This window comes from Agelaius tricolor, unplaced genomic scaffold (genome assembly GCF_023055355.1).
Source record: "Agelaius tricolor isolate 1412-34295 unplaced genomic scaffold, bAgeTri1.0.p SCAF_2, whole genome shotgun sequence".
Taxonomy (NCBI): domain Eukaryota; kingdom Metazoa; phylum Chordata; class Aves; order Passeriformes; family Icteridae; genus Agelaius; species Agelaius tricolor.
The window spans coordinates 73,052,267-73,071,671 of NW_027269262.1; the positions used below are offsets into that span (position 1 = coordinate 73,052,267).

Sequence of the window (19,405 nt, forward strand, 5' to 3'; positions counted from 1 at the left end):
CTATGAAACACTAACTGAACCTGTTAGGTTAGCTAGAGATTGAAACAGTGTCTCTTTTTTCATTTATTTATTTATAAAAATAAAACAAAACCTTAAAAATTAATCTCTAAATAAATTCTCCGGGGTTTTTTACATTGGAGGAAGAAACAAAAAAAAAAGTTGAAATACCTCTGGTCTCATCATTTTGCAGTCACATTTCTGGTTTTCTGTGTGAGTTTTTGTATTTGCAGTGAAGGTAAGCAGCTCTTGCTGTTTTAATTGGGCTAACTGACTGTATGCTCAGTTAAAATCAGAAGTGAGGTCTAAATTCTTACTTAGCAAAACATAAAAGACACTCTCAAAGTAAAAAAATAAATTTTCTTTGCTTACCTTGGAGTAATTTCAGTCCTGTTGACCCAATTTCCATAATATGCATTTGGTAGCAAGGAATTCAGAGGGGTTGGTTTGTTTTCTATGTGTAGGTAGTCTTCTATTACATGTATAAGGAAGATTATTTATAATAGTTTTTAAAATTACAAGCAGAATAGTTTTAAAAATTCTGAGCAGTGCTTGGAAAATCTTTAGTATTGCCTTATATGTGAGAGAATGGAGATTTCCTTACCTGTAATGGGCAAACATTTTGGTACTTGGAGTTTTGCACAGAGACACTGGCAATCTTTTTGTTTATAACTATGTCTCAGGGATGAAACTTAAGTACAGCCATCTCAACACAAGAAAAAATTGATTGTGAAAGGCCAGCAATGTGGTGTCCTATCTTTTTTGGTACAAACAGTTTCAGGGATTTTGGGCAGTAATCACTAAGTAATGAACAGTTTGTACTAAGAAAGTGTAATGTATTTCTGTTTTTATTCTACCTCCTTCATGCTACTATCTTCTTTTGGATCTGTTTTCTAAATGTGTGTTTTTTTTAAAATTTGGATTCTTCCATTTTTCTCCTGCCCTACTCAGCTCTCATGAGACTCCTCCTGTAATACTGTGTTCAGCCCTAGGACCCCCAAAACAAGAAGGACATGGAGCTGTTGGAGTAAATCCAGGGGAGGACCATGAAAATGATCAGAGGGGTGGAGCACCTCTGATATGAAAACTGGCTGAGACAGTTGTGGCTGTTCAGCCTGGAGAAGAGAAGACTCATTCTCTGCATCAGTTCCTGGGGAGACTTTGTAGGACCTTGCAGTACTTAACAGGGAGCCTACAGGAGAGCTGGAGGGGGACTTGTGACAATGGCCTGTAGTGACAGGACAAGGCATAATGGCTTTAAACTGAGAGAGAGCAGGTTTAGAGTGGGTATTGGGAAGAAATTATCTACTACAAGGGTGTTAAAATGTTGGAACAAGTTGCCCAGAGAAGCTGTGGATGCCCCATCCCTGGAAGTGTTCAAGGCCAGGTTGGATGGGACTTTGAGAAGCTTGATCTAGTGGAAGGCATCCCTGCCCATGGAAAGGGAGTTGGAATTAGATGGTTTTTAAAGGTCCTTTCCAACTCAACCCATTCTATGACTATGTGCTCTTTCCTGTAGTTATTTGGCTATTATCCCTGCTGTTTACTTCTCATCCCTTCCTCAGTCCCAGAGGAATGTGCTTCAAGTGATCTTGAGTTTAGTGGGGGCAAACTTGGGAGATTATCTAGAGAAGAGGTGTCTGCTGTCTGGTCAGTTAAATTTAACCTGGAGTTTAGTTCACTGAATTATTAGTTGTTACTAATTAAAATATGGTGAGTAGAGATCTGGGATTAGAAAAAAAATACATGAAAAAATGTGGCAAAAACTGAGAGAAAAGTCAGCTAAAAATGTGAGGAAAAGAAGGTGTGTATGGAAATAACAGATTGACTGAAGGAATCATTTTGGAGTTGAAGGGAAGCAGCTAAAGTCAAAATCACTAAAGCTTAGAGCATGATAGTAGAAGCACACATTAAAAAATGCCAGAAGAAATGTTACTGGAACAGAAAAATTTCAGAGTAGCAGAAAGAAAAGAAGCAATAAATCAACATGCAGTCTTGGCTTCTATCAAGAATAGTGTGGCCAGTAGGTCCAGGGCAGTGATTGCCCCCTCTACTGAGCCCTGGGGAGGCCACACCTTGAATCCTGTGGTCAGTTTTGTGCCCCTCATTTGAAGAAGGACATTGTGGTGTTGGAGTGTGTCCAGAGAAGGGCAGTGGAGCTGCTGAAGGGTCTGGAGCACAAGTCCTTTGAGGAGCTGGGGTTGTTTAGCCTGGAGAAAGGGAGACTCAGGGGTGACCTTATTGCTCTCGACAACGACCTGACCTGGTTGTAGCCAGCTGGGGGTTGGTCTCCTGTGCCATGTCTCAAGCAAAAGAATGAGAGAAAATGGCCTTAGGTTTTGCCAGGGGAGATTCAGATTAGATATTTGAATTTTTTTTTTTTTACAGGAAAAGCAAGTAAGCATTGGAATGGGCTGCCCAGGGAGGTGGTGGGGGCAACATCTCTGGAATGCCTGGCAGTATCAAGAAGTGTCTGGATGTGGCACTTGGGGTTGTGGCACCATGGTTGTGGTGTTTCTAGGTCAGTGGTTGGACTAGAAGATCTTGAATGTATCTTCTGGCCTTGATGATTCTGTGAAAATATGGCAGTACAAAAATAAACATTAATGAAAAATCAGGCTGCTGTTAGCCATGCAGCAAAATTAGAATGAATTAGAAAATCTTTAGACAGAGGAGATGGAAAGAGATGATGAAATAAGAAGTGGAAGAGAGGGGAAAAACCCACTTAGTGAATGAATAAAAACAAGTGTAAAGTCAGATAAGGAGATTAGCAAGTCGTAGTAACCACGTAAAACACAAGCTCAAAATATAATTTCAGTTTTCCTTTTCACTTGTAAAAATAAATACATAAAATTAAAATTCCCATTAATTTGTTATGCTTGTAATTTAAATGTATAGTTTTGTCTGATTTGGTGTTAGGTGCCTCCCACTCCCCAGTCTTAGTTATTTGTCCTGTTTCATATTTCATTTGTGGAAATGTATTTTATATATCTTCATGTCAAATGTGTTACACTTCCAGGAAGTGACATGACACATTTAATGTATCAATGCTATGCAGAATATGGTCTCTGAAGTGACAGTTAATGTTTATTTATTATGCTATTTAGTAATGAATTTGCTTTGAAATCCCACAAATGAAAACAAATTTCAATAATTTAGGACTGAAAATTTTATTTTTTTACCTTTAGTTTCGTGAAAAGGGTAAAAGAGCAGGAGTTCATGCTGATCCCTGTCTGCTTCATAAAGCTTTTGCAGCTGTTTGATGATGACAAAAAATCCCCCAGGATATGGTGACAGGGTACTTTGCAACCATCTATAGAGGGTGATCCTGTAATTTTCTGGGAATATTAATTGGTAATGAATTAAATTAGGCAGCATCTAGACACAATTTATGTAGCTGTATTTTGCAAGTTCTTTTTCTAAATAATTATTAAATCCCACCTTTAGTGAAACTCTGTTCCTTTTCTACAAGTGCCTGTGGACCAGGCCTCGAAGTTGGGGGATTCAGCACCCAGAGGGATGCTTAGCACCTCATGTTATTCAGTCTCTGTAACAACAAATTAATACTGCATGAAGTAACTTCTCCTATTATTTGTGTGTGCAACACTGAAATGTCTTGAACATTTCTCCACATTATATCTTGCTTCAAAAATATCATACTTTGACTATGAGCTTTTATCCCAGAGATCCTCAGGGGACAAACAGATGCTTGCATCACATACAGATGACTGTATTAGTTTCTGCAAACCCCAGGAAAATTAATTAGTGAAGTTTAGTCTATAGTGCATTAATACTTTAATCTTTGAATAGTTTTTAACCTTTTTTGTCTGTTTTCTTTCAACTAAGGAAACGCTACTTCACCACAAGTTCAAAGACCTTCTTTCATGGACTACTTTGATAAACAAGATTCCAAGAATAAAAGCCCTGAAAACTGTAATCAGAACATGCATGAACCTTTCCACATATCCAAAAACGTTTTCCCTGATAACTGGAAAGTCCCTCAAGATGGAGACTTTGATTTCGTAAGTACTTTCTCTTGTGTGCAGTTTATTTTATATGTGCCAAAAATAGTTAATACCTTTCTATAACTATATTAATACAAAGGAAATAAATAAACTCTCAAGAATAATGTCCAGATATCTAATCTTTGTGCCTCATCCTGGTTGAAGTAAGTTCACCTGATGAACACAGGCTTTTCAATGAGGAGTGGTGTAATTACTTGTAATTACTTGTAATTACTTTTCAAAAAAATGGTTTTGGTTCCTTAAAATTCATGTGGTATCACAACTTTAAAATTTGACCCAATACTGTTAAGAAAAAATAGAATTGCTATAGACATGGAATATTGTTGTCATATTTGCTGGCTATCTTGTAAAATGATAAGCATTTTAAACTGGATTGGAGCCATTTAATCAATCCCCTTGGAGATGTTTAAGACCACCTACTGTTTTGCACAAGTCATCTTCTTGGTACCATTCCAATAGCACACATCTCTTTACATAGAATTATTCTACCTAACACAAGTTCATCTATTTTAGGTTGGAGTTTTTACCCTCCAGAATATTTGTAGTTTATTTCGTTTTGCCTATGTCACAAATTATAACAGGATCAAAAAGAAAGTGTTCCCAAGTTATAGGTTGCACTTAAAATGAAATATATAATTATGTAAGTAATTATACCTGGTTTTCACCTTGGCTTATTTTTTAACATGTTTCAATGAAGTCTTTGTTTATCTGTTGTGGATGAAATATTTGTAACTACAATGCTAAATATGATCACATGGTGCCTTTTTGAAGCACACTTGAGATTTCAAGAGAAATGTTGTGTTTAATTTTAGGTAACAGCTGTAGGCGGGGAATTTTCTTTCCAGTTTTCACTTGCTGCATTTCTACTTAAAGCTGACTCTTAAATTTAAACTACTGAGGTAAAGCCAGTTAAATAGCATAGTACAAGCTGTTGCTGCTGGAGAGTTTTGATTTAGTTGGATTTTGGTTTGGGTGGATTTTTTTTAGGTTTGTTTTATTTTTTTTCCTATCAAATGCAGCAATTAGCATCCTGATGATTGACTAACAAAATAGGTGCACTATTCACTGGAAAATAACTGGCCATTGTTTCAGTGGGGTTATTATAGTGGCAATAAAGTTGCCTTTAGAACAATTTTAAATTCATCCTGTCTTTTCCATTACTTGTGAAGAAATGCAGGCAAAAATTATTCTTTTTGTAAATGCTAAGATGATAAGTCTGTTAGTACCTACTCATTGATAACTCATACGTGGATAATCATGTGGAATTTGTTGACATTGCTTGTACAATGAAGTTGCCTTCTTGAAATAGGAATTTGTCCTAGAACAAAACCCAAGCAGTTCTGATCTTCAGAAACTGAACTGCTGAGTTTTATATGCAGACCTTCCCAGTGGTGGTAGACTGGCAAGTACAGACTTGAGAATCCTAGAATGGTTCTCTCTAAAGGAAGGGACCTTTAGAGGTCATCTAGTCCAGCTTTCCTGCTGTGGACATGGTCATCTTTCACTAGCTGTTTAAAGCTGTAACCTTGAAAACTTCCAATAATGCGGCATCCACAACTTACCTGGGCAGTTTGTTCCTGAGTCTGTTGGAATTTATGTGATGTGCAGTTTGTCCTTGGCCTCCTGGAAAGGCAGTGCTGTGAGGCTTGTTGCTACAAAATTATTCTGATTGAAAACCAAATTTTTTTAAAAGTGAGTAACTATTTGTATGATCTCTGTGTGGGTGATGGTATTTTGTTTTAAACATGAAGAAGAGATAAACCATCCTAAGAAAAAGTTTAAGAAGATGCTTCAGTAGTAGATGTACTGCTTCAGAGTAGTCCACTCAAAAATATATTTCTCTAAAGCATCTGGTACCAGCTGATGTTGCACAGGATATGGGTTTTAACTGCCTGCTGATTTGAACCACTGGCAATTATTATTTACTTATATATTCTAGAAGCACTTCTGTTTATGTTTTAGACAGTGAGTGGCAGTATTGGCAAGTGGCCTGCAAGAGACTTTCTCAAAGGATAAATCAGTGGGCAGCATGGATAATATGTTGTCTGTTCTTTGTGAGATCAACATGAATGTTTTCAGTTGCTGACATGAAGTCTTTAAATGATTCATCAAAGGGATAAATAATGGAAACTTTTTGAACTAAATAATTCTGTGCTGTTTTGTTTGAAATTAGCCTTAATGGGATCTAAAAAGATATCCAAACTGTAAATGATGACAGTCATAATTTTATTTAAAGAAGTATACTGAAATATAAATTATCAAAATACAACTTAATACTAGTATATTCTAATAGTACTCCCACTTCCTGTGTAGAAGAGCAAGGATGCTGTGTAAGCCAGAAGTCACCAAACTCATTTGTAGAATGATACTTATTTCTTACCCTTGTAAACCAAACACACCATGGCAGTTCTGGCAGCCAGTGAGCACTTCACTTGTGAGCCAGGGTGAATGACAGGGTCGTGCTAAGAAGAAACATTTAAGTGCATGGGATGGAAAACCCTACAAATTCATTAATGTATATGTCTGTTCAAGCATAAAGTAGGAAAAAGAAATGCATTGAGGTGGGAAAGAGAAGGGAAAAGGAAGTGAAAACAAACTTGATAAATCCCTGCAACTAATTAGTTTGCTTATTTCTGTATATTTTAAGGTGAAACATGAAGAACTGGGAACTAATTCCTATGGTCAAATAGTATATTTGCTTTAGGTCACAGTGATATTTTATCCTGTTCTTAGTCTATCGTACTGTCTGATAAAACAGTTATTTGTTGAAATGTATAAATACATGTAATGTGTGTAGAGCTGTTAATCTTACATACTTGCTGATGTTTTTAGATAATGTAAATAAATGATACAGGAAACTGTTCTCATAATGTGGATAAACAAATATATAAAATAAGGCAAATGAACTTAGCGCTAGGGCTGGTTTGAAAGGCTTGGTGTGAGCATAGTTTTCTGCCTTGATGTAAATGTTTTAAAAACTACTTGCCAACACAAATATAACTAGAAGACTTTTCCAAGAGAATAACATGCTTGGTAATCAATCTGAGCTTTAAAATAAAGTAAATTTTAGCAGCATTATTTGTTCTGTAAGTAGGTATTTATAGTTTGGTTTTTTCCCCTACTGAAGTACATATGTTTTGAAATTTAAAAGCTGATATTAATTCTTTTTCACTGATTCCATATGGGAATTTAAGGTCTATCTCTGACTTTTGGTCCTGCGGGCCTTCAGTTCTGTGATCAGTCTGTGCTGGTTACTGATGTCATGTTCCAGGAATTGAGAAGAAAAAATTGTCACTTCAGACCTTCGAGAAACATTGCATTGAATCAGGAATATTGCAAATAACTTTACCTAGACTGAATTCAGTTACTGTATACTTACCTTGAATATTACATTATTCCAAATTTATACTGTTATATTTGCTCTGGACTTAAAGTGCTGTTTTTCATGCAAAAGGGCTGTTTGGAATTTTTCTACTACGTTTCTTCTTACTTTTTAAAAAGAAACAATGACCAAACAAAAACATTCAAGTTCAAGCACTTTTGATTATTTTATTTTCTTTGAGTAGGAATTTGTATAGAATTGCTGGTTTTAATATTTATTTTCTGTTATTCTGCTGTCTGTTTTTGATGTCTCATGATTAATTCTCAAACCTAAAAGTATGGGCCTTTGATATCAGTGAATATTAGGGAAATGTATATCTGGGGAAGTACTTGTAATGTTTTGTTTTGCTTCTACTTCAGCCTTTGAAGTGCAGCTGTTGAAGCTCTGATTTGTTATACAGCTCTTTCAAAAAACCTCAACTAATGTTTATTCAAACTTCAGCTTTTTTATTAAATTGTTAATGCGTATCTCACACTGAGGATCATTGTGGAATTTTGCTTTCAATGAATTTTACCAATCTATAGGCAGTTCTCTTACACATTTTAATTCTTTTTAAGAGACGTGGCAGGTGGCATAATTAAAGCAGTATTTTAAATCTTAATTCTGTCAGTTTTACTTGGGGTTAAGTGATGCTTTATGCACGGCAAACCTTGGTGCCAGTAAGTGTAATCAACAACAGAGTACTCATTGTGAGGAATAGTGGCATAATCTCATTGAATAAGTAAAAAGGCAGTAAAGCTCTGTAATGTGTGGGTATGAGATTCCTAGGAGTGTTAATAGTGCAGGGTATAAGCAGCTTTTTCATGAGGAAGCTTAACTGTTGACTTTTAGTTCTAGCTCAGAAGTCAGCAGTTTGGATCAGAATGAGAGCAAATGTGTTTGTTTCACCCATCTGACTGGCCAGTCCTTTTAAAAACAGCTGGTTTTTGTAGGTATTTTGTATTCCTGTGGCCATGTTGCTGTTATGATAGCTTTGTTCTTTCCATGGGGAATGTTTCCCATGAAATAGGTACATGCTGGAGAGAGCTGTGTATTAAATGAGTAGTATAACTGCAGGGTGTTGTTAAAGCAGCTTGGTTAATTTTTTTTATTGTCTTTCTCAGTTGAAGATTTTATGTTGTATAACATTTATAATAGAAATTAGTTTTCACCAAGAAAATGTGAACTTTTAACATTTTTGTTATGTGGGGATACCCAGATAAACCTTAGCTTGTGATGGATGTGCAATGTGTACATGCTGTGAAATAACCTGCTGTTTATATTTTTACTGTATCATGACATTTTAGATCTCATTAAGATTTAAAATTACCCTGTAAATCCTTCTGCCCCTTAGTAATGTGTGTTAGAATGGGACATGATATTAACAAAGGATTCACATGAACCTAATTGATGATAACCTCTGAATTTACATTAGTCAGAATGAGTTGCTAAACTTCATTTTCACTAATTAAATATGCTATTTCATTTTAAATGAGTAATTTACTTTTTGTTATGAGACAATAAAATGTAAAAAAGGCAAATCTGTTTATTATAGCAATGCTAGGGTAATGATTTCTGTCTCTAGTAGAATTATTTCCAAACAGGAATGGTATCCAGATTGTTAAATATTAAACAGTGAACATGTAGATCATGCTTTGCATAATAACTGCAGTATCATGTTTAAGTAGATGCATTTTGGGTGACTTAAAGATTCTGGAATAGCAACAAAAAAATAAAAAGCCATCTGTTACTGTAGGCAGAATATTTCCCTAGGTTTCAAAAGGAACAAATACATTAGAATATAATAATTTTGGAATAGTAGTACTGCAGATGCTGAGACTTCAGTTAACATTTACAAATGTAAAATGTTGCAATTGATTCTGTAAAAAATTAAATAGCATAAAGTGATTGAAGACTATCTAGAATTAAATTAAAACTTCACTAATAAAGCTAAGCTGAGATAACTTCATTGGAAATACATCTTTGTCCAAAATCTTGGCTGGATTTATGCTGACTTTATTTAAGCAGTGAATGAGTTTATTTGGAACAGTTCTTTTTCTAATTAATGGGAATTAACATATTTAATCTATGTGCAGTAATTTCTGATTCTCTTCAAAGATTTGAAAATTTTAAATGAAGTATTAATGTAGATTCTTTTTGCTTTGTTTTAATTAGTTGTTGAATATCATGAAGCATTTTCAGATGCTGCCAGGAAGAATATTTTCTTAACTTAGCAAATATGAAACTTAGGTTTCTGTGTTTGCATGGGCCATACACCCATGAGATAAAGATATTATTGGTGCTGATAGTTTCCACACAGAATTTCATTCCACTCAGTTCAGGCATGGCAAAAAGGGGAGAGACTGTAAAATGAATTTAACGAAAATTACATGCTTTGTCTAGGTCATTTTGTGAGGACACTGTGAACCTCAGCAGTGGAGATTTTCTGTACCTTTTAAAGTAGGTGGCTGTTAGAGGAACTTCTTGTGTCTTGGGTGATTATTTACAAAAAATGAAAGTTATGTGTGTGGGTAAGTCAATGGAAGAGGTATTTGTATTAGGAATCTACAGAGGATGGTTTGCACTTTGTGGTTTGTTAGGTTTATCATGCTGCTGTTCAGGAAGGGAGTTTTTGCCAGCCTGACATGTAAACCAGAAGTGTAGTATTGGTTGCTGAGATTTTATAGGCAAAGATAACAGAGCAACTTATTACACTTTTTAAAAACCTCTATAAGTCAAATACTTACTGTTTTAACTCAATTCTGTTTGTATATTCTCACCATGAAAGTAGAATTGTTTTTCATGCAGAGAAGGGGAAATACAATGCCTGAGCAGAGTGTTTCTCCAGCTGGTATTGAATACAGCATCCTTTCTTTTTGAATATATTCCTTCTTCTATTAGTATGTAAGTAAATAATTGAAAATCAATCCCAGTAATTTTTTAGGCTGTATATAGGATCAATACTTTCTGTTTATCTTAAATTGTAGGACTATTATAAGGCTGTTACTCTGACTACTGAGTCATGTGTAACAAAGTGCCAGTGCTATACTTCAGCAGCTTTGGAAAGGGAATTGTGCTGTCTGACAAAGATTATAGAAATTTTTGTATCTTAAAAGAGCACAGGAAACACCCTTCTAGAACAAAAAGCTTTTTGCATTCTTACATGTTAAACAGAACAAAAGGCTTTTATTTATCATTGACATACACTCTGAAGACAAGGCAAGAGGTCAGGCTTGAATTGCAGCAATTTATTTGAAGTTGGATATAGGAGGAATGGATAACTATGTACAACAGCAGACTGCATTGGAGGGTTGCAGAAGTTGCCATTGTTGTAAGTGTTGAAGACCTGGTTATATAAACACATCAGGAACTGTTTTGGTGGAGTTAATCCCACTTGGAGCAGAGGATTGTTGTAGGTGACCCGCTCCTGTAAATGTTTCCGATGGCCTTATTTCCTCTGGCTTTTTCAACTACTGCTAATGCCTGGTGTTTGTAATCATAAAAGATGTTGAGAACATTTATGTTTTACAAGCTTGAACTCTCACAGATAGTGACATACTTAATTTGTTTGTTAGGAGCATCAGTGTTTTGGAGGAGCTAGAGCTTGAGTAACCTTAATCTATTTTGCCATTAGCAGTCAACTGTTATTTCCAAACATGAGTCTTCCTCTGGAAAATTTCAGCCAAGATTCAGTCAGTAAGACTTAACCAGGTTTTCCCTCCCAAAACTTTACAGGATCCCTGCCATCTTATTTTATCACATCAGAAAATTTCAGTGTGCAGTTGTTTTTTACTTACAAATAGTTTCTAGTGAGAAAACATTTCAAAACTTAATTTTCAGCCAACTTTCAAATTCTTTGTATAGAGTTAAGAATGAATCTACTACACACCAAAGAGTTCAAATGCTTCCATCATCTTAATGCCTTCTTTTTTACCTCATTAGCTTGAATGAGGAAAATGAGTTGAGAAACTGAAGCATAGCTCTAGTATGTATATTTGGTTATATAGCAAGTCTGTAATTTGTGCATAGCTTAAAAAGAACAAAGGAAAGACATGAGTGAAGCTGATGAGCTGGGACAGTGCTGCTGGTTTAAAGTAACATCTTGTTACCTTAGTAACCAGTTGTCTCTACTAATATACTTCTTTAGGATCATTGTGTAATAGCTCAGTAATGTGCATAGTCTTGAGAAACTTGTAAAAAGGCAGTTGTGGCTGGACAAGTTTTAAATGCTCCTTTTTTGTCCATCAAACCAATTCAGATTCAGGTCTCTATTCTGTTTTCCCTTTCAGTTAAAAAAACCCCAAACAGGGAGGGTATTTAATCCAAGGAGTTCTTCATGTTCCATGATTCAGTGTGCCACACCTTTGTGCATAATGTCTGATCTCCACACTGAATGTTCACACCAAGGAGTGCTTGTTCCAGCTCATGCTTTCTGTAGAATTCTTTGAAATCATCTCTATGTCAGTATCATGCAAATTTACCACTGGGAAACAAAATCTGCTCTTCTGCTCTTTGCTATGATAATTAATGCTAATGAAAAGGACTAAAAATAAAACCTGTCTCGGGAGAGTGGGTGACTGGAAGATTGTTTTAATTTTTATAGCTTCTTATTTTCAAAGAGGATTTCTTCATCATGAAGTTTGGTAAAGAAGGGGACGTTTTCATCAGTAGGGTTTTTTGTGCCAGCCCCCATCCCTTTTTTTTGGACTCAAATGGGATCTTCGTCAAATAAGATTCTAGCAATTTAACAGAAAAAAAAAATTGGATGAGCTTAGTGACTGTGTGGCTGACTCTGAATAATCACAATGCTTGTATTAGATTTCTGTGCCTTGTGTTTTGATCAGCAGCCAGTAAATACCATGTGTAGACTCTATATTAAGCATAGATATTAACAATATTTCGTAAACAAAATGCTGGAAAGTAAATGGCTGACATTTAATACTATTGTGCTTTATGAGGAACAGAAAAAAATCTGTGTGGCTTTAGTTTGCAAATATCTTGTAGAATTTGAATAAAGACACTTGTGCACTAACACGTTGACTTGAAGCAGTGGGCTCAAATAATTGGAGTTATTTGTTATTTTTGAATTAGTATCTTCAGATATATGATTAGATTTGTCTTAGTGCACATATATCAAGGCCAGGGATTGTCCAAAATATTTTGCCTTACATGTATTTTTTTTTTCTTACAACTTGCATAACTCAGAGATAAAAGGGAACTTCTGTGAAACCTGAGAGCAAAATTTGTATTTCTGTAGTTTCTGAATAACTTTAATGTATGAAAAGTATATGTTAAAATTATCCAAATGTCCTTCTTTTACATTAGATCTGTGATTAAATATGCATTATAATCCACATTTACTATTGTTTATTGGGAGTTGCAGCATTGCTGTGAACTAGTAATTTTATTTTTGGTGAAAAAGGTAAGATGTGTGCATTGTAAATTTGTAATCAAACTGTTTGGAGACTTGACTTTTTTTTTCATTCACTGATGTGCCTGGGCAGACATAGTTTGTTTGTGCCTGGGCAGACATGTGCCTCATGGACAGCACCAGTACTTTAAAAGGTAAAAAACTCCCTATGTGATATCCTCTGGTATGTGGAGGGTACACCCACACACATGACAAATCCAACAAAGCAAAAAATTAAATTTGACACGTTTTTATACCTACTTTATATTTTTACATGAGTAAAAATTTAAAAATAAAGCTATGCAAGCCCCGTATACAAAACTGTGGTTATTGGCAAACTCTTCACAAAGACTTAATCTCATACTTGCTAAAGTCAGTGGCAAAACTCCTACTGATGTCAATCTTAAGTTTCACTGCTCAGGCTGTTAAAGAAACTACTTTAATTTGTGTGCCTAAATGTGAAACTGCATTTAGATTTTGGGTTAGAAATTTGACAACTTAGACTGTTTTTCTTAGCATTCCTTAGTTTAGGGCAAATTCACCCCATTCCTAAGAAAGAAACACTTGAAGAATTAACACTTTTCTGGCCTCTGTCTAATGATCATGGTATTACTTACATTTGTGTTTGACATTAGGAATTGTACCGATATAAGAATGGTAATCAGATAATCTAATTTGTTGGATTTGTTGGACATAAATGTTCCAGGACAAAATTGTTCAGTAGGACAGCTCTTAAGGTACAGTAGCATGGCTATAGCTATTTCAAGAAGCTGCTTGATGCTCAGCTGAGCACTCTGACTTCATTTCCATGACAATTTTTAGTGTGCCATAGTGAGAACTAAAACAAGTTATCTTAAACCATTTTGAAAAATGTAACTTCCTTTGCGTTGCAGCAGACTAGGGTGACGGGCAAGGTTAGGTCTGCAGCTGAGTAGCAGGAACTCTGTAATCTGTCCACCCTTGACCATATGATGCTGTATGACCATGCTGTAGTGCTTGTAGATGTGAATTTGGTGCAACCTTCTAAAAACGTTTAATTTTTTTTCCTTCTTGGTGTCAATACAGTCCAGTATATGTAGTTGTTTTTTATATTTCAATATTATACTTTCAAGTAAGAATGGAGGAAAAAGTGTTCTTCACAGACACAGACCAAACTTTCAAATTACCCTAAAAAGTTACCTAGATGCAAGAAGTTCTGTTACTAAAAATTACTTGTCCTGAAATGACAGCCTCTTTTATTTTGTTGTGTCCTCTTTGGAGATTGTGCTTTTTGGCATGGAGAATTACTTGAAGTGTGAATGGAAGTGGAGGCTTTCATTTGGGTTACTTTAAGATTGCCATTAATTATAGTCCTTGGTTCTAAATGCCATCCACACACAAAAAGCACAGAGATGCTCCATTCTACAGAGATGGAGAACCACTTAAAGATGCAAACTGTTATGCTGATAATGTTCATAGAGATAGAAATAGGGTATTTCCATGATGCTTGTGATATCTGTGTATAGGATGAAATGGGCTTTTTGTTTTGCTTTTGCAAAGTTGTAAATTTAATCACTATTTTTGTCTAAAGAGTTTCTATTAACTATTAAAATACGACTATGAGGCAAGATGAAGAGACCTGTGTAAGTACACCTACATTCAAGCAGGTTCACATAACAAAGACATGAAATTAAAAAATGAAACTAAGGCTTGTCCTTTTATATTTTTTCTGTGGCTTAAAATTTGGCAAGATGTGAGCAACTGTGTGCAGTCCACCTTCAGTGCTACTTTAGAGAAACAGAGAAGGAATTGGCAGGAGTGTGCTGGTTGTATAGTGCATGCTTGATGTGTATGTGCTCAGCTGTTTCATTTGTTGTCTCAATGACTTGTCTTGACCTCTCTTTCTTGTCATGGGATTTAAAGGCCTCGTTTGCAGTGATTGTTCTTCCTTACATAAAGTTTTGAATAGTACTGTTATGGCCTTTTGAAGGGATGATGTTACAGCCAAATAATTCATCTTTTGCTTACACTCAGCGGTTAACAGGATTTAAATCTAAAATTTTGCAGTGCATTTTTATGTAAAAAAAGGAAACTAAAGATCTTAAGTCCCAAACAGCTTTCAGAGTAAAGAATATTTGCAGAGAAAAGGAGATGGAAAAGAGCTGATACCTCTGAAGGGGATTTCTAAGGGATTTAGGGAGAGCAGTAGGTGGAGGGAGGCCAAACTCCATGTTACTTACGCATCCCTGTGAAACTCAAGAGCCTTGTTTTCTTCTCTCTGTGGGTTGATGACTCTATAGCAACAGCCCAGTGATTATCTCAGAGGTGGGCTAGTTCAAAACTACAGAGGAAAATAGTGACATTGGAAAGAGTGGTTAGTTTGAAACTACCTGACCTGTTTTCCATGTTTTAAAGAGCGGTTGCTATGGCAACAGCGGCTCACTGAGGATGAGCGCTGTGAAGTTTCAGAGGTTCGGCAGTCATGTGTGCGTGGAGCGGCTGGATTGCTTCCAGCATCAAAGTGTGCTCCCTGCACCCACCTTTTTTACAGATTCCTGTGCTACCCTAGAATTAGCACAGATGCGTTAGAAAACATATTTTCCAAACCCTGCTGAGCAGTTAATTAATTTAGCTTGATTTCAGTTAATTTCTTCCTTTGCACATCTCATTGCTGCTTCCCAAAATAGAACACTTCCAAAGAGCGATAGTACATTGTGGTCTTCATACTGTCCTGTCACCAAATACAATGGTAATTTTCTTCTGCAGTTTCATATCCCATATTATGGAAGTCAGCAAACATAATCTGTTAGACCATAGGTTAAGGAGATATTAATTCCAGAGCTGAGACACATTAATTGAAAAATTACCTGACAGTTCTAATCTGTGAATTGCTATCTGAAATTCCTCTACTGCTGGCTGTTGCTATTATAACGTGGTGGTGAGAGGATTTTGCACATGGCCAGTTCAAGACACTATTTTACAGTTTTAAATTTAAAATTAGTGCAGTGAACTTTGCGTGGCATCCAGAGTGTACTGTGCTGCTTGTGAGAACTGTCACTTAGAAGATGGACAGCCATATAGTATGATAACAGAAAGGTTTGGTTAGTAGAGGTGTGATATAATTTTCAATTTAGGGCATTTTTCATGTTACGGAGTTAGAAGAGTGGTTGTAATGTGACCCATGTCTAAAAAAAAAGTACATTCTTGCCAAGCATAAATTTCAAGAGGAAGACCTTGTTTTTACTGCTCTTCAAATTCACAGGAGTAGTTGGGACCCCAGCAAAGCACCTTAGTTAAGAATAATACTGGAGCCTTTGCCTTACTGAGTGGGAGCTATGACAGAGTAGAATACTCTAGGTAGCTGCTTTTTGTTTTATTCCCCAAATCTATTGGCATTATTTTGAACAGGTACTTGTTCTTGTTGAGCCATGGATTGAAAGTCTTCCTTCACCTCTAACAAGCAGATTATAATACCAAATATGAAGGAGAATGTTCATCTGTGATCTTTAGTTTGTTGTTTATGTGGGAAAAAGTAGTATTTGGGAAGGGTTCTCAACTAATCTCACTAAATGCAAAAACGAGTTAAAAAACTGTGTTCAGATGCCGAAATCAAATGGTCAAAAGTTAAGGAGTGATACATTTATGATCACTTGACCCCTTATGGGCTCATTATCTAACTGAGTTTTAACCCATAGTCATGTAATTAAAGAATGTGTAACAGTGCTATAATTAGGAAAAAAAGCAAAATTAAGGTTGCTTAAGGAATCGTAAGATGTTCTTCCTTAATGTGTTTCAAGTATTTGACTTAACATTCTTTCATAATGTTAGATATAGAATCACAGAATGTAATTTCATATCAATTTATAAAGGAAAAGGAGGGAGAAAAGCAACACTTATTCCATGCACACACAAAAGCCTTTCATTACACAACATCAATTAGGTCTAAGCACTGAATTATTGACTACTGATACCCAGATCAGTTATGCTGACTGGCAGAGAGAGGAAATCAAAAGGAGGAATAGATTACTGGGAGCCTGGATGGAGGCAACAGGGAATACAACAAAACAAGGAGGATCACCTTAGTCTTTCTGCTGGTCATGAGCTGGGATTAATATGAGCAAATGCTTTACTCTGAACAAGACACAAATGGCTTTGACCAGCAGTCGTTGTGGCAGAAAGTCTAGGCTGGCCTTTGTGTAATAGTGCACATGTGATGGAGTTGCCCAGTAGGTGTGTTACAATGCATGCTGATGTGAGACTAGGGACTGATAAGGTAAGAAGTGAAATCATGTATCAATTATTTCTGCTTTCATGAAAGTGGAAGTAGCCATAAAATGCTTTTTTAAAAGGGAGTTGGGTTATGTGGTCTTTAAATGTCCCTTCGAACCCAAACCATTGAATGATTCTATGAATATTGCATTTGTGGCTCAGACAGCCATTTGTAGCTGCATAAAAAAGCACAGGCAGCAACTTCAGGGAGGTGATTCTTCCCCTCTAGACAGCTCTCATGAGTCCTCACCTGAAGTGCTGCATCCAACCTTGGAATCCTCAATGCAAGAAAGATGTGGATTTGTTGGACTGGGTCCAGAGGATGAACACAAAAATGATCAGAGAGAGAAAAGGCTGCAAGAGTTGAGGTTGTTCAGTCTGGAGAAGAGAAAGCTGTGGGGAAGACATACTGTGGCCTTTTAATATCTATGGTGGAGTTCTAAAAGAAGATGGAGAGAGACTTTTTACCAGGGCCTGTAGTGGAAGACAAGGTGCAATAACTTTAAACTGATTCAGTGAGCTGCAAGTGCATTTTCAAATGGAAAGATTTTTTTATAAGTTTGCTGAGACGCTGGAACAGATTGCACAGAGAACTTGTGGATGCTCCTTTCATGGAAGTGTTCAAATATTGGATGGGGCTTTGAGCAGCCTGATCTAGTAGGAGATGCCCTTTCCTATGGCAAGGGGGTTGTATTACAGATGTTCTTTAAAGATCTCTTCTAGCAGAAATCATTCTGTGATTCTATGAGAACTATGAGGAGGGAAGGAGTGGCAACAAGGAATTTTTGCTGACTGACCATAACTGTTCACCCTCCATCCCTCTGTGCTGTTAGGTGAGTAGTAGCTATGAGTAGCAGAGTCTGTAATGAAGGAGTGAATCAAGCTTGGGAAGGGAAAGAGACCAGGTGTTGCTTCAGTGGTTTTCTGTTGGTTGGTTCTCACTACACAAATCTATTTATATTGGCAATAAATTTACTCCATGTCAAATATGTTTTGCCTGCAGTGATAAATGGTAAGCAATCTCCCTATCTTTATTTTGAGACACAAGCTTTCTCATCCTATTTTCTCCCCCATGTCTCATAAGAAAAGGGACAGAGTGAGCATTTGGGTGGGCATTTGGCTGTTAGCAAGACTTAACCCACCTCACCAGCTAAGACTCATTAGAGGAGTCTTCTATATTAGAAGCTCATCTTCATCTCTGACATAAGAATAAGTTTTCATGATCTGTGTCAGGTCTTCTCTCTCTTTTCCTGATACAGCACTTCTGTCATGCAGTCACAGCTCAGTAACTAAGAAGTGCCATTGCAGATGCTCGCTTTATTGGAAAGAGTGCCAGGTCTGGTTCCCCCTCAGTGATCTAAAGCACAAATACCATCTGTCCTACAGTTAAGATCACTTCAGTGAGTTTCTACATAACTGCTCACACATGCCAGATACAGAGAATCAGTCTAGCTGCTTTTTCATTTCTTTTTTTGGAACTGTCCTCAAATTGCCCCATGACACATGTACAGAAGTACTGCTTCCAAATTCCTACTCATTAAAGTTGTCAGCTTTCTCTGGAACTTCTTAGAGTAAGGTCTTGTCTGCAGTACAAGGGCTGCAGGGTGGCCTGAATGCCTTTCTTGGCTCTTCACTGGAGTGACTTGCTGTCTTCAGAATTGTGATTGTCAGAGCTGGCTTGGAGATTTCTTGGTATTTTGCAACAGCTAGGTGCTTGGCAAGTAGGTACAGTGGTGAATGTCTCAGTCTTACAGCTGGTGATGTTCATGAGACAGGCATGCTTTGTTCAGATACACCCAAAGGGCAGTTGTGGTTGAAGCAATTGGTCCCACCTGGCCCATCTCACCATGTTCTCCAGCGTGGTACTTGAGTCGTAGGAAGAGTCTAAGCCTCTGTATGTCAAGAATGCTAAGAACATATCAGGGCAATAATTTCTGTGAACAAAAAAGAAGGCATGAGATCTTTATGCTCTGCAGAAAAGGTGACTATATGTGGAATTGATATATCTGTATAAGACTCATATTGACTAACCCTCATAATATTGAGTAGTGGGGCCTGGAGAATTTTGAGTAAACAGGCTTCAGAAAGATACTCAAGCCAGTTTTGTGGGACTTGAGATGCTTAAATGGGCCCATTTTTTCCCCGCTAATGAAGAGGAAATATTTTTTATTAGGTGAATAAATATTTTTCATTGTGGTCTGGTTTATCTGCAGGGTCCTATTTAGATACTTCTTTAATCCGCTAGTCACAGTCATTTTACTCATCTCTTTCCTGCAACTTTAATTTACAGATTTACAAGATATTCCAAGTTGGAAGGAACCCACAAGGATCATTGAGTCCAACTCTTAAGTGAATGGCCATATG

At 36.5% G+C, this 19,405-nt stretch overlaps 1 protein-coding gene across 1 annotated transcript in view; it reads left to right on the forward strand.

The window, feature by feature from the left end:
- STK3 (serine/threonine kinase 3) overlaps positions 1-19,405 on the forward strand; it is a 126,923-nt gene that overhangs the window by 77,026 nt on the left and 30,492 nt on the right. Inside the window, exon 10 of the mRNA XM_071421529.1 lies at positions 3,844-4,019. Coding sequence (XP_071277630.1) covers positions 3,844-4,019 — 176 coding nt within the window. The remainder of the gene's footprint in view (positions 1-3,843; positions 4,020-19,405) is intronic.